Genomic DNA, 16,212 nt, shown 5'->3' on the forward strand with positions numbered 1-16,212 from the left:
GTCTAGCGGTAACCCTGAAGAGCTCATGGTGGCAGCAGCTCCAGCCCCTGCTAGCATCAGTATCGGGGCTGAGTCAGTCAGCACTGTGGGATCTTCCTGCATGGCAAGACTTTGGTGCCTGATTTTGAGGTCTTACAGGCAAAGATGCTAGTGAACAAGGATGCTGGGGAGCACATGCAAACACACAACAATGTGAAGGCAACACCCACACATATATTCATATACTGTATTTTCATCAATATGCTAAAATATTCATGATATGACTCAGAGTTTCAAATTAATCATAATAACAATTCCCTCTGAGTAGGTCTTTTTAGGGCACTTTGCTGGTCTGCAGAATTGGCCGACGAGACTGGATATGAGGGGGTGCAGGCACAGGCAGGTGGGCCTGGCTAAATGGCAGAGGAAGCACACAACAGAAACAATCCTGCTTCTGGGCGTTGCCCTCTTCTCAAAGGCAACGACCTGCTTTTTCTCTGCCTCAGAAACATGACTCCCAACCTGCACTTGACCCTTCTGAAGAGCAAACAGTCCTCCACCCGAGTACGGCAAAAATCTCAAAGCTTTGAACAAAGAAAAATATTTAAAAAAAAAAAAAAGCTGAGTCTGGTTTAGAAACAGAACAATAACATGTGACAATCATACTTAGACCAACAAAATGCTTGGCAGGATTAATTAAGCACAGCAGTCACAAGATGAGCATGAGCTGCACAGCACAGCACAAGCTAAGGTGAGCTACATCACAAGGAGGTGAACAATGAGACTCAAGACAGAGAAGACCCTGATTGGACAAGTGCTTCCAGAGATGACCAGTACCAATCACGGTACTTGGCATTAAGTGGAATTCTTTGAACACGTACAATAGATGGTTATGTTTCATCTTCCACTACTGTGAGATAAGTAAGGCAATCGGGGGCTCCACATTACAACAGATCAGAGACGGAAACTGGAAGAGCGGACTCCTCTCGGATTTGCCCTGTTTAATCACTCACACAAGTGCTGATGGCAGAATGGCCGGCACACATGAGCCCAACAAAAGCCCCGCTATGCCCGCAGCTGAAAACAAAACACCCCGACGAACAATCTGAGTAAATCCCTCTTTCATTCTCAGCTTCTCTCTCTCTGAAAATTCCCTTTATCTTCCCCACCAATCCCCTTCCCTCCTTGTTGAAAAGTTTTCCATCTGCTCTCTGATTTACTGCCCATGATCCCACGAAGATGGAAATCAACCAGTCTTTTCAGGAATTTGATTTAGGCCCAGTCCCTACCGCGCCTCACCCTCTGTCCACAGATGGTGGCCTGGCTCATGCAGGGAACACTTCCACTTTGTGGATTTGCTGCAACTCTGTGGTGCAAGGCAACATTTTCCACACTATGGTTTTATATGATGGTTACACGGTTTCCTTTAAGAATTCGCAGTGCGTCTCAAGACTCAGCGAGATGCCTATTAGAATGAACACATCCAATCAACTTTCAAGTTAGCAATATGTAACAACTATGAATAATGTAACAATAATGACTCTTTAGGAACATTTAAAGTTGTATAGCAGTCACATTTAAATAGTGTTAAGATAATTGTTTTAAAGAAATACATTTCATGTTAAGAACTTTGGCCATCTACTATGATAAATTATTCCTTTTTAAAGCAGGACCTTCTCTCCTGTTTAAAGTCTGTGCTGTCTGTCTGCTGGCATGTCTGTTAACAACTGCATTTCAGAGCAGGTTTTGTCTGTAGAATATCAGAAAATAGTGAAGACTGCTCTTCAAAAGTCTTGTTTCATTTGACCAGTAGACGAAAATATAAAGCATGACAAAAAATGATTAAATATTCAGAGTTAAGACTGTGGAAATTGCAAATGTTTGGCATCTTTGCTTAAAAAATTACTAAGAATTTTTTTATAATGGAAATATCGTTCCAGCTCTAATCCCTTCATGCCTTTATGTGCTGGTTTTCCTATGGTGTGTTTCCCAGCCCTGCTAGCCCTGCTAGCCCTGCTGCTGATGTTTATGCAGTGTAAACCCAAAGTATATTCATTCCATGCCATGCTTTATCTAGACATTCTAGACTTGACAGGCCTTTTCATCTCAATCCAAGTGTTATCTTATTCATTGGAATAAAGAAAAAGGATATTCTGCCTTAACTTAGATCAAAATGGGAAATGACTCATGAGACACAGGATAATTACACCACTCAGTTGACAACATTTGCTGCTAATAGAGGAGACAGATGGTAAGTGAACAACCATTCAATTCCCATAAGAGACAACAGAGGAATGAAAGTGTCATTCTGGGCTTTAAACCGTGAAAAAAAACCAAAACAAAATATATAGACGTACACACGGGAACTGATCTTTTATGTTTTTAAACTCTTTGTGTCCAAGAAAATGTGATGTGAATGTGATATTTTTATTCCTCACACCAACCTCACTACAGTCAGTCCACTGCAGCAGAGAGCCACCATATTTCATAGCCTTCATAGTCATAATTTCACATGCCCTGAACTGACAGCTTGGACCGAACGCAGCATAAGCAAGAGAGAGTTATGGAAAATATGGATTAGATTGGCTGAGAAACGCAAGAAAACCCCAAAGGAGTGCAGAAACATAACTGTTACTAAACATTCTAGATTAAGGTGTGGTCTTCACAGCAATATGGGCAAAGTGTTAATCAACGCTGCACCTATGGTGCTCAGTTTCTTCTCTTATGGGATGTAGGCAGGGACTAAGACCAAGGGGTTAAGTCACATAGAGGAGAAGCCACTAAAACTAGCTGCGTTAACCACTAGCAGTTAAAGGCAAAAGGTGAGTGAAAGCACGCAGATGGAGAGGCTTGCAACACTGACAAGCTAAAAAGCCAACACCATGTAGATATTTGTTGTCAGACATTCTCACAGCTGTAGTGAAGCGTCACTGTTCCATTCAGCTCTTTTAATTACCTGTGTGTGATTTAATCCTTCATATGTGTCAGCCCACCCCTCTTAATGATTTGCTCCATTCAGCTCTCGACGATACGCAATCTGCTTGCGTGGTTTTGTTGTGGGGTTTTGTCGTTGTTGTTGTTGTTGTTTTCTTTTGCTTATTTTACAAGCTGTTTTGCACAGAAGTGTTTTTACATGACTCAATTTTTCTCATTTCTCAAGAAACAGAAGCACTCGTACATGAGAAATGCAAATAATAGCCATGTTTGTATTAAAAATAACAAGTCAAATCCTTTTTACGACATGGATGTGACAAACACTGTGCTGCATTGTTATACAGTGTTGAAAGAGCCTTGCAGTGTAAATGTTATTAATATTACTGCCTTATTACCCTGGTTTTATGATCTATCGTGTGTGTGTGTGTGTGTGTGTGTGTGTGTGTGTGTGTGTGTGTGTGTCTATGTGTGTGTGTGTGTGTGAGACAAAGAGATTCGTACGGGCCCAAGCCTTTTTAGCCTTCAGACAAAAAATAGCCAAAGTAGAGCAATGTAATTACATTGCATGAATGGCTAATAGAATACAGGGAATAAAAGCAGATTTTGAAAACATTACTGTGATGAAAATGAAAAGGTCTGTGTCAGATTGCTGTAAAAGACATTTATTTTTACCACGCTGTGTCTCTCTCTCTTTCCATCTCTCTGATATGTGGCTGATTTTCAAATTTGTAAAGATTTATTTATCCCACTGGAACACTGCTGCGAAAATGAAATAAGGAAAAGTACTTCCAGGGAACAATTTAAGATAAATTGCATAATTATGGTCCTTTCATCTGGGAAAAAAAACCCATTGTCACCACGTTACAATCCAGTTTGTTGGCACACAAAAGGCAAAACACACAAAAGAGGACTTTTAAGAAGTAAAATTCTTTTCTACCAAACACTTCATTTCTGCTTATCTTAGAATCTGAAAATTATAGCTGATTTGGTGTGCATAAATGTGTCCACCATCGACAGCTCATCACACCGGGAGAAAATCCAGCAGCTCTGACAATAAACCTAAACGCCTCTCCCAACACGTATTGTGAGAATTTAGTTTCAAAAACCTTGAGCATTACAATGCCTCAAACCACGTTAAGATGTAAACTTTTAAGGAGTCACTCTTAAAACTGTGCAACCACATTCTAGTAAGGAGCAGCTCCAGGTTTTGGTCTCTGGATGTCATTGCAGACTGGTTCAGGCAGTTGGGACTTGGCAGATTAATGCTCTCAAATATTGATTAAATAAAAAGGTCGTAGGAGTGTCGCCCGTTCCGTTTCCGTTGGAAAATTGTCGCTCTAAATGATATCTGTAAATGAACTGATATCTATCTTGGGCTCACCTTTAGGGCTACCTGGCGTCTTTAAATATGCTTGAGCTGTGACAAAAAAGCAGCGTAGCGTTGGGGATTGTGCTGTTTAGGGAAAAGGAAGCTTGCTTCATAACACTCCAGACACAGTCCCCTCAAATAACCAACATGTTTACCAGGAGTCTGGCACGAAGAAAACTTTATACACCAGTTTTTGCTATCTTAGTTATTAAAAGGTCTATTTTTATTTTCTGGGAGGGGGATACCACTGTCCCATTCGTAAATTATGGGAAGCTGTAAAACGCAGTTTAAGCGCAGCAACGTGTTAGGTGAAGGTGGCATAAAGTTGACACCTTCGCCAGACTCGCTCTGCTTTTGCTCCCACTGGAGTTTTATCCACATGTCACAACTTCGCAGCTGCGTTTAGGAAATCGAGATGAATGTCTGCCTTACCTGTTGGCCCCTCAATGCCATCGGCGTAGATCTGAACAGTCAAAATCAACAGAAAGGCGCAGGTGTTCATCGTGTAGCTGTTTTAGTCCACTTTCAATGTGCAGGAGAAAACATTTCACTCCGTGAAGTCCGGGCGCGCAAGTAGTAGAGCCGAGCCCATCCACTCCCCCAATTCACACTGAGTGGAGTTTTCAGAGGTACTGAGGGAGACGGGGCAGAGCTAGTTCTGCAAACTGACGTCAGGGTAAACAGTTCAGAGAAGAGATTTCTTCCTCAAGCCCACTTTCCTTCCCAGCCTCCACTTCTCCGCAGATACACAGTGTGCGCTGGGCGCCTCCAAGTGGGCGACACCAGCAACGACACCGTGGTATTCAAACATCTGCCAACCAAAACCCCACACTGTGTGTTTACCGTCTGTACTTGCAACTTTGTGGAGACCAAAAGGTGTTTTAGACAATGAGGTCTCATAGGGTAAGGTTTGATGGTTACGGTCCAGACGAGGCTTTTAGAGAGTATAGAAGTATGTATGTGCACTTGTTATCACACATAGTGACAAGAAATCTGTTCACACAGACACATTATGTGGGCTCCCCAACTCGGCTATGGAACAAAATCCTCATCCGCACAATGCCTTTCAGGATTATGTATGACTTGGGAGTTAGACGCGTAGTGATTATGGACCAAGTGTCTGTGTATATTCCACAGACACAACAGCGATTATCGGTCTGACAACAACAGATTGAGAAAATGCTCGTTATTTAAAACAGCTATGCCTATAGATTTGTGTTTTTAAGATAACACTTGTAGTTTCTTATTTCTGTATTAAACAGCTTTACATTAAAGTTGACAGAGCGTGATGAACACCTGCTCTAAGATCCCAGCTCAGTCTCTTCACTCTGTGTAACTGACACCACCTCCATCTTGGCTGACCCATCCCACCGCTTACACCAGGAGGTCCACCTTCTGCTCTCTGGGCGGAGGTATAGGGTCCCTAGGCTGAGGAGCTTCAGAGCTCAGGGCTCCTTTAAGGCAGTTAATCACGAGCTACAGTCCACCTTTATATTATTACTCTTCGTATAGTCTATTATTTGCACTTTTTTATTCATTGAACCTGCTGTTTATAGTACCTTTATCTTTTTGTACAGTATGTTTTTTGTTACTAGTATACAGTGTGGGCAGCACAGTGGCACAGTGTTTCTCATGTATTGTAGTGTAGCACCCGGTCCCCAGAGGAACATTGTCTCATTTCATTGTTCACAGTACTATTGTAAACAGCTGAAATGACTATAATAAAACAACTTGACTTGACTTAACTTGACAGTGGTGCGGTGGTTAGTTGCCTCACAGTAAGAGGATTCTGGGTTTGAGTCTGGGTCTGGGCCCTTTTGTGTGGAGTTTGCATGTTCTCCCTGTGCCTGCTGAATACTCCAGCTTGCTCCTACAGCCCCCGAAAACATGCACATTAATTTAACTGGCTACTCTACGTTGCCCCTAGCTGTGAGTGTGTGTGGTTGTCTCTCTCTGTTTGTCAAAAGCTCTACCAGTCACCAGTCACCTGCAACTGACTGGTGACTGGTGGACTTGTGGCCCAGGGTGTACCCTGTCTCTTGCCCATTGTCAGGTGAGATAGGCTCCAGCTCCCCACGATGCTGCATGGATGGATGGATGGATGTGATGTTATAATTGTTGCTGTATGTACAGAATATTTCTCTCATGTTTTTTATGCTGCTCCAGAATTGCTGTCTATGGACAGTAAAGATTTATTGAACTGAATTGAAAACAATGATATGGTCATTTTCAGTTTCATCACTAATGAATTTAATGTAACATGTAAACTTACAGGTAAACATTCTCACTAGAGCAAGCCTCTGTGATTTTTACATGTATAAACACTTGCCACAGTCCTGTTCAGCATGTTTAAAAGTATTAGACTTGTGTATTTGACTATGAGTCACCTTTTGCAAGGCGTCCTCTCACATATCATTACAACATTACCTAGGCTATGAAATCCATCTTTGAAATGAAACATCTTGCACAAGTGCTGATGATGCAGCCGCTGCCCAGCATGAACCGAGCTGGTCTTAAAACGTGGCTGGGCCGACATGTTTAGCTGTGGCTCCAGGAGTCCCAATTGGATCAAGATGCCATTACGCAGCCTATTCATCATTCATTTTGTTGTCACGTGTGAACATTAAAGCTGTGGATTAAATTAACAGGGTCCAAGAGACACATCTAAGGTGTCCAGTACACACCTCAGCCTCTAATGTCGTTAGGCCCAAATGACAAATGAACTATGGATTGCTCAGCAAATTACTTAATTTAACCAAAGGAGCACAGCATATGTCAAGCTAACGCCTGTAATTACACCTACTTGATGCATGGCAGCCATTTTGCATCCTAGTATTTAAGGCAGAGTAGCAATTTACTTAAACTAGGGAGCATTTTGGCCTGAATCTGTTCAACTGCATGATGGTTTAATTTGCAGCAAATCTGGCAGCAAAATACTCAAATCCAACAAGCAGGGCAGGCGTCAGCAGGGATGCTGACAGCTGCACCAACCATGAAAGTCATTTTATCAGCTGCCAATCATGACCCCGCAAAAACAACTACATTTGCACAGGCAATATTGTGCATGAATTTATAATAACATATCATTATATTTATGAGGTAAGTTGTCAAATTCAGGCTATCAAGCTTTCCCTGTCTGTCACTCTGTCTCGGGATGTAAAATGGTGCTTCAGAAGTAAACGAACAGTGAATCAAACCGCTGCCCTGCTGCTATCTGGGTTGAAGCATGGTGCACTTCTCACACATCAAACAGTGATGTGACACTGTTCACTTCAGGGGTTAGCTGAACCTGACTACAAGAAGGATGAGCGATTAACACCAAAAGGTGACTGAGTAGAAAAATAAAAATAAAATTCAAACAAATACACTGGCTTCCTGCAGGGAGCCATTTCTTCCTTTCTTTACTGTCACAAAGTCAGTGAACTAACAGCATTTATTAATTCTCATCAACAATGGCAAAGTTAATTTTTAAACACGTGCGTCTGTTGAAATATCAAACACATAGGTTTTTATTTAAAATGTGTTCACTGCCTACATGGACATTTTGGACCATCAATGTCCTTTTCATTGTACTTTTATATTTTTTCTATGATGAAAAGTAAATAAACAAGATTATGCAGCTGAAGAACATGTTAGTAAACAGGACCTGGTTTAAAGAGATAGCACATCAACAGTCATAATACTAATTTATATATAGTTTTTACTGCCTGTTGATCAGACACTGAGTGCCTGGTGCATAGATCTTAGGCGGGCATTATAACAAGAGCCAAAATACAAGCCTGAGTGAGATGTATTTCACAAAATCAAAATTATATAAAACTTGACAACAGGTGTAACTCACAAAACATTATATATTATATTTCAATTACAAATAATATTTGAAATTAATTATAAAATTATGTGGAAATATTTGTCACAAATACCTGAAAAAGTTGCCAACTACTTTTAGACAAGGTAAATATTATATTTACAGACATCTGAAAGGCATTTTAAAAATTTAGATGTGCTGTCACACAAACCTGTTTATAATACTGTATACAGCAGACATGAGAAAAATCTGTGATTTAGGGCTGCATCTGAACATTATTTTTATTATCAAACTGCTGTTGATCCTCGATTTTCTGGTTGTTCACACTTGAGAAGCTGGGGCAAGTGAATTTTTTTTCATTTTTCATTAAAAAAATGACTAAAACAATTAATCAGTTATCAAAATGGTAGCAAGTTAATTTGATTCATGGATGAATCAAGTGATTATTTCAGCTCCACTGCGTTCCGAGTTGATAAAATATTAAAATATTATTGTGTCCTCTTGAATGTGTCGCTTAATGCAAGAACAGATCTGTGCCCGTAACACCTCTGAAGTAAACACAACTGAAGCAACCACAATATATGAGAACACAAGAAAGAATTTCGTCTTCATGTCTCAGGCACATCCCTTTGAGATTGTCTCTCTCCCTCACTTGCTTTTATGCTTCTTTGATGCCTTCCTTCCTATGAACATCTTTTCAATGTCATGCAAGCCCACAGTCTCCTCTGTTTCCTCACCGCTACCGTGAGGGTCTTCTTGAAACTTAAAAGTCTTCTGCCCAGTCTCTTTGTGGATCCCTGGGGAGTGCTCTTTTCCCATGGCCTCTTGTCTAAGCCTGTGAATCCTGTCTGGGTCCCCCATCTCCCTGAGCTCGCACTCGCTCTCCAGCGCAACACTACCACTGTCCCTGTCCGTCCTGCAAGCTCCGGCACGCTGATGCCGGCCAGCTGAGGTCGAAATATGTCTGAAGAACCGAGGACTGATGGTAAGCTGAGCGTGCGAGGCAGTGCATAAACTGGTTACAGAGAGAGGATGGATCACCGGGCTTGTTTTGACAGGAGACAGCAAGTTGTGAGTCTGGCTGTTTGACAGGTTGTGACGTTGAGGTCGTGGGTGTTTTAAGGATTTAATTTTGTATGAAGTGCTTTTATCACTGCCCTGCATCCTCTGGTCCTCCAAGATTTCATCCAACACTAAGAAAAACAGGATATTATTTCATACAATCCACTGGGATATCACTGTATGTACTGTATGCTCCCCTCAACAGCTCTCTTACCATAATCGTTGTTATGGATCTTGTTTTCTTCGTCTTGGCTGCGCTTCAGGTCCAAGGCTTTCTTCACTGAGTCCAAAAGTCCAAACATCTTACACAGGGAATTAAGTATAACAGCATCTGACAAAACAAAAATGTTACAATTCAGCTCCATCAAATCAAATCATTGAAAAAAAAAATCAGTGCTCATTAAGTTTTCAGTTTCATGACTGACATATTTGGTGTAGCCTTTGCTGAAAATCATTATTTAAAAATTGACTTACATTTTTTTTAACCTGACTGACATTTGACTAAAGCATTTCAGTGGTCCTGCTGATCGAACTCACCTGCCTCCTGCAGGTTGGCCTTCTCACTGCGAACCTCTACTCCTTTAAGATTGGCTAATATTTCAGTCTGGAGACTGGACAGGACCTCCCCCATCATTCCAGAGTCTGCCACACCCTTCCACAGGCTTAATACTCCATCTAGAGACAGTCAAGTAGGTGAGCCATTCCTGTGACATGTGGGGAACTGTGTATGGGTGTGTTTTTGTTATTTCATTTAAGAACAATTAAGTGGCACAGAGAAATTAGAGAAAGTGGCATAGACAAGACTATGGAGAGGCGATTTGAGCATGTATGAGAAAGAAACCATTTCTGTGTGAGCTGTTGAGTTGGATAAAAAGAGATTGCACGCAAAGGAAAGAAAAACGAGAAGAAAGAGGCAGGGAAAATGTGTGGAAGTGAGATGTAAGGAGAGTTAAAGAACTGAAGAAGAGTAATGAATTGAAGAGGGAAACATAGGAAGAAGTGTCAGGGTTAAAGGAACAACAGAAAAAGATCTAACGAGATACAGAAAATGGGAGAAGTGCGGCACTTGGAGACAGAGTGTTAAATGGGTGATAGAGGCAGAGAGGAAAGAGTAGGAAAATGGGTTAGAGAAGAAGTGCTTTAAGAGGTAAGAGAGGAGGACAAGGCAGATTGGAGGGAGGCTGAAAAATTAGTTGGGATCTTTACAAAACTGAGCAAAATAGAAGTTGTGTCTATTAGAGTGATAAAATGGCAAAAGTGCTTGATATCTTATCTCGCAAGAAATGTGTCCAATTTTTATGTTTCCTTAAACGTCTGTCAGGATAAATGCAATATGCCTGCGGAAAATATTCCAAATTCCATATACAGCTATCTGAAGCAAGCTACATCTGTCTCTCCATGTCGGGAAGGTTTACTAATGGAAAGAAATGCATCTCTGGAGATAGAGGAGCATAGCTATGGCATAGCTATTTACTGAGAGTTGTCAATTTGTTTTAAGGCATGGGACAAGCTATAACACTTGTGCAGTGAGGCACTGCAATTTGCCATTCACACAAAAGATCACCTGCGGCTATGTTACCGACAGTGTTCCAGCTGGAACAATGCCTAATCAGGTCACCTTTAAAAGCCCCTAAATCAAAGCTTGGGTCCCTGCAAGAAAAAGCCACACTTAGAAATGTCAGATGCTTCAATGGTAATATAAAAAGACACGCCTGATAGTGGTCAGCAACTTTTCCCGCTGCAGGAACGGCAGAACATCCCACAGCTGCAGACTCAGAGGTTCATTGGCTCAGTCTATCAAAGGCGTTAAGCAGTAGTGGACTCTCGGGCCTACAGGTACTGATGTTAATATTATATATGACACAGTTGTCATTGTTTCGCTGTTGTTTTTTATTTATTATTCATGCAATGATGGTTCAAACTTGAACACTTTTCTTTTCCTCATCACTTAACCTTTTTATCCATCAGGTTACAGTGCTTCACATTAAGGACTGCCTCCTTTGAAAGACATGGCTTACAAATACATGGCTTCTGCAGGACTGAAGTTCAGCGGGCTGAATCTGTGACTTGCAAACAAGGTGCAAGGTGACTGCAAATTTACCTCCAGGACATTATCCTTGGTCAGCTGACAAAGTGGTTAATAGCAGAAGCAAACGTTACTTACAGAGTTTACAGTGGAGGTTATTTCACTTGATCGACACTAGGTGGATTACTGGGTTACAAAGCTTTTAAATAGGACGTGTACCCGTTTGGCATCCCCTCTAAAAGTCACAGTGGAGCACCACAGGTCCTGCTGTGTGGGATATTATGCAAGCACAGAGTAAATGAATGAAGCCTTTCTGAATTACCCTATTACCCAGCTCATCTCTCAGTCTATTTCTACATAGCCACTCTTCTTCATACTGGCAGTTCATCAAGCACCTGTAAATCCTTTCTTATATTTACCAGGTGTGTCAGCCCTCTTTCTCTTTACAGCATGTCCATTGGCTGTTGTGGGATTAACAGGCCGGGTTGGACCAGGGCTGCGCTCTGCTGTTGTGCTGAACTTCTCCTCCAAAGTCTTCTCTACCTCTGCCGCGTCATGTAAAACCTCTCCTGAAATGACCACAAAAAGGTACTGAAAAAGTACTGAAAAGAAACGGCTTAAAGGTCTCTTTTTAACACTGAATGTAAGTATGGGAAGCAAGACAAGGAAAGTAAATGCAACCGTTTCAGATTTTTTTTTCTGTGCAGTGGTTGCACACTAAGGAAAGTGATGCTAATAAATACATGGGATTTCACAAGAAATATACAGTGTGTTATCACATACATACGCACAATGAATCAAAATTCCAGTGACTCGGACTACTTTAAAAGTCTGCCTTCTCCTAACAAAACAAATCCCCCGTACAACTTCTGTCACAGTTGGTTGAACCCCGTGCCACACCTCCTCTTCTGGTTTGGCATATGTGACTCTGACATCGGTGTGGACAAATGGTGAGAGAACAGGTGGAGAGGCACTTGGGAAAAAACAACACATTTCCTAATAAAGTTTACGAAAGTTAGCGAATTTTCCTTTTGTATCATGCACAACAAAAGTAGTAGTTGTAGCTTGACACGTTAATGATTTGATCTGCTTTACTTGACATTGTGCGTATTGCATTGGGATGGACACATGGACACATTGTGATGTTGATGCTGAAACAACGTGTTGTGCAGCCCTATTTAAAAGAACATAACTGGATAATGTTCCTCATTGTTTATTGTCCTTGAGCTCAAGCAGCATGCGGTGAAAGTTACTATTCATATTTGATTATTTATAATATTATTTATAATATATTTCTAGGTGGTTTCAAAACTTTCTGTCTGCATCATCTCAGTGTCATAATGCAAAACAGCACCTGAAGCATATGTGCATGGGAAAAAAACATCAACCTGTAAATGCCAACTGAAATCTACCTGTCAGCGGAGGCACCTGTCCTCCAACAGGGTCGAGAGCCAGACACGACAGGCTCGGCTGCACTAAGGTCCCTGGAGGAAGTCGCGTGCTGTTGATCAGCACATCAAACTTAGTGCTGCGGCAGGTGTTGCTGCATACAGTGTCATGCTGGTAGAAATCTATCTGGCCAGAGTCCATCATTTTCCTGTGAAAGTGAGAGGAGCAGGTTAAAAAGTATACCACAGAATAACCAAGAAAATATTTTTGTCACACAACTGCAGAGGGCCGTTAAAGTATTGAACACTGTGGAGAACCCAGAGATTTGCTTGACACAAAGCCCATTGATACGACCTCTAGATGAATGAAGATGAAAAGGGCAGATATTGCCGACCGAGTTGGAATACTGACTCACTCTAACAGCAAGTGCAAACACGATAAAGAAGTGAGAGGTATCACTCAGCAGCTTGCTTGCGTGTTATTTGAACCTGCTCTGATAATAAGGCTGCTTACCTCTGGAATGCACTGGCAAACCCCAACACAGACAGACTCGACGCAAGTGCAAATTATATGAATGAGATATGCTGTGGGAGACTGAGGTGTTTAAAGTCTGACACTTTAACCATAACGCAACAAGGTGTTGTGAAGAACTCCCTTAAAGGTCATTCAGGGTTACAGCTGCATGCATGTGTCTCCCCAGCAGCTATGAGGACAGACAAACGGTGTTATTCATGTCTACCTGAGCATTACCCCTCCCAGTCTGATGGCCCTTTTCCAGTCCTTCAGAGTGGCTTTCCCTGCCAGGTGTACAAACTGCTTGGGACTGATGAGCTGGTCATTGAACTGCAGACAAGAAGAAGACAACATAATGTTCATGAAAACTATTATAAGAAAGAATGATAAGACAGATTTGACAGACAAGATGAAGAATTGTGTCTGGTTTAACCAATTGAGGCTATAGTGCTGATAAATGAATAAAAATAAACTTACTTTAACACACCTGACGTTGATTCCAGGGCACACAAACTTCTTAAATAGTAGAACCGCTCTGCTGTCTCCACAGGTGATGGGGTAGCCATACTCAATTTCCTCTCCCTCTGCTTTACTGTCTTCTATTGATTACAAGTCAAAATCAGATCCACTCACAGAACTTGTGTGAAACTTTACTATACTCAGCACCGTCATCACACCTCAGGCGGCTTCTCAATATCCTTCATATTTGTGAAAGGTGAAGCTGAAAAGTTTGCTGTGACAGATTCATTATGTAAATAATACATGCTTTGGATGCAATGACTTATTGATTTTATATATGTGCTTAAAGTCAGCAGTGAAGTTTAACGTCTCTGTGTCACGTACCATGATGTGTCTCTATGGCCAAGACTGTAGTGCCAGTGTCAGCAATGTCATCATTTACCCTGCAGAGGGCGACAGATTCACATATTTAACAGATTAATTATATCTTGCTAGCTGAGAGCTGAACAGTTCTGAAATCAATTAAATTAAATTAACAGCAAAACATAGAGAAAGAGCTACTGCAGGGGTAACCTTTTCCTTTTCTTGACATATCTTACTGTTGTATTCTGTGAATTAAGCCTGCATTAAACAGATTATGAACATCATAAATGTCGAATGATGTCTTAAGATTTGTCTAATACAAGCAAGAAGCATAAGGAAAAATGTTTGATCATGTACGTTTGTATGTATGTTTTATTGTTTTGTCTATATTTATATACTTTATGAAAATCTGTCTATACATTTACATTAGCTTTATTTTGTCACGCAGCAAATACAAAACGTCTATAGACCCTTTGATGACATTAGCCATGTTACCCATGCAGGATTGGCTGCAAGTGCAGGATGACTTGAGTCTTATGGTTGTCGCCACTGGACTCCCCTTCCTCTTCCTTCACCGTCATGAGATCCCCTGAAGACACAATGACCTCAGCACCCGCCATCACCCCTCTGTACAGAGCTGCACGCAGGGAGGGCCAAGCACGCATATTAACATCCAGATCACACACACGCATGCAGTGATGTTATTTAATGCATGCACAAGTCAATAAAAATCTCCCTCAACAGACTTTTTCTTGCATGCAGCTGTCATAAAAATGAATCCATGCCGGGTTTAAAATGACATAATCCTCATATAGACAGGCCTTGCTTCTTATATTGCAGTTGAGAATTAACATGGATGATGGGACAAAAGCTTAGAGTTTTAATTAAATCCTTGGTTATAAGGCCTAAATTGTAAAAGTGGTGGAACACTATGACAACCTAAGAGAACTCAGCAAGTAAAATGTTCTATTATAAATGGTTTGTTGTTGTTGTTTTCGGTTTTGTTTTGGTTTTCTTTTATCTACTCAAAGAGGAACTCTCAAATCAAATCATATCTAGTAATGTGTTATGCAACCTTGAGTTCAGGCCACCACTTCTGCCACAAATATGATAACAATGAAAGACCTGTTGAATAAATGCGCAGGAGTGCTGTTACCAAGTTATATCAAGCAAATCTTCAAATTCAGACAGTTATTTATGTATGTTAAATATATGTACATATACAACATATCCTATACATTATTAAAAATGTTATAATTACACCCATCAGGTAAAGATAAGCAAATATCCTTAATTACTGACAATATATGAAATAATATAAACGCATTTTAGATATATCAAGTGTGAATAAACTGTCCACTGGATGTCAATAAGACATGACTATGGTACTCAGGAACTGGGAAAGAAATACAAAAACAACAGAAAAATAATTAATAACTTTGCATCGTCGTTGCATTTATCCCAGTAGCTCTGATTCTATTCATAAAATCCTCTCCTATACGAGCAGCAGCTGAGGCGTTAGTTATACCAGGAGACAATATCAAAAGCTCAGAGACAAACAGAAATTCATTGACAAACTGTCTGCGAGGATTATTCCATGGCAGAGGAACAAAACAGGCAACCTTCCCATGCGGTGAAGAGCAGCCTACAATAAACTGATCAACATAGTGCATACTATATCAGGTAGCCTTTGGTGGATCACCAACTCCTACACGGACAGTTGCGTGCCTTTCTCACCCTCCTTCACCCACTCAAACTGACGTCTCTTGGTGCGGCAGCACGCACACCCCGGCCAACAACGGTGCGACGGCACGCGCTGCTCTCCCACAGAGGGAGCAAAAAAGACTACCGGGTCCACACTGAAACTCTGAAACAACACTACCTGCTAACTTAAAATTATTGTCCTAGTTTTACCTACCGTATTACAGCAGGGGATCTTTCATCCTCCGCTTGTCGGAGAGGCAGAAGAGCATGCGCCGTGGTGCTTCGTTACACTTCCTGCAGTGAAGGCAGCATTTGCCTGAGAAGCATCTGTCCCGCTGTCACGAGAAGCGGTTAGTTGGCACGCGATGTGTAAATCGGTCAAACTGCTCTCATGTGCGAGTGCGCGGCTTTGTTTGAGCACTTCTGAGCCATGGCACTGCCTATGTCGAACGATGTCAAGCTCCAGAAACATGTTTTCCATAGCAAGCGAAGTCGTGAAAATGTGTTTGTAAGTTGGAGGGTTGGTTTTAGGGTCAACACCAATTGTTTTCGTTGGCAGTTGTGTGGCCTAATTTTCTTGGTTGGTCATGAAGTAAACAGTTGCCT

The 16,212-nt window shown here is 41.3% G+C and overlaps 2 protein-coding genes across 3 annotated transcripts in view; both read right to left on the reverse strand.

Moving 5' to 3' along the window:
• LOC124064181 (receptor-type tyrosine-protein phosphatase U) overlaps window positions 1-5,040 on the reverse strand; it is a 147,912-nt gene extending 142,872 nt beyond the window's left edge. For both annotated transcript variants that reach the window (XM_046398399.1, XM_046398398.1), the window contains exon 1: window positions 4,715-5,040. In XM_046398399.1, coding sequence (XP_046254355.1) covers window positions 4,715-4,784 — 70 coding nt within the window. In that variant the 5' untranslated portion in view covers window positions 4,785-5,040. The remainder of the gene's footprint in view (window positions 1-4,714) is intronic.
• A 2,727-nt stretch (window positions 5,041-7,767) lies between these two features.
• Window positions 7,768-16,132, reverse strand: LOC124064442 (glucocorticoid modulatory element-binding protein 1-like). Its single transcript, XM_046398918.1, has 10 exons — window positions 15,821-16,132; window positions 14,398-14,539; window positions 13,924-13,982; window positions 13,558-13,679; window positions 13,307-13,410; window positions 12,591-12,775; window positions 11,598-11,747; window positions 9,690-9,827; window positions 9,367-9,483; window positions 7,768-9,283 (listed from the first exon to the last, which is right to left on the reverse strand). The coding sequence occupies exons 2-10, from the start codon at window positions 14,520-14,522 to the stop codon at window positions 8,739-8,741; spliced, it is 1,545 nt and encodes a 514-aa protein (XP_046254874.1). The 5' UTR covers window positions 14,523-14,539; window positions 15,821-16,132; the 3' UTR covers window positions 7,768-8,738.
• Window positions 16,133-16,212: the final 80 nt, after the last annotated feature.

The sequence above is a fragment of the Scatophagus argus genome, chromosome 9, assembly GCF_020382885.2.
Source record: "Scatophagus argus isolate fScaArg1 chromosome 9, fScaArg1.pri, whole genome shotgun sequence".
NCBI lineage: Eukaryota > Metazoa > Chordata > Actinopteri > Scatophagidae > Scatophagus > Scatophagus argus.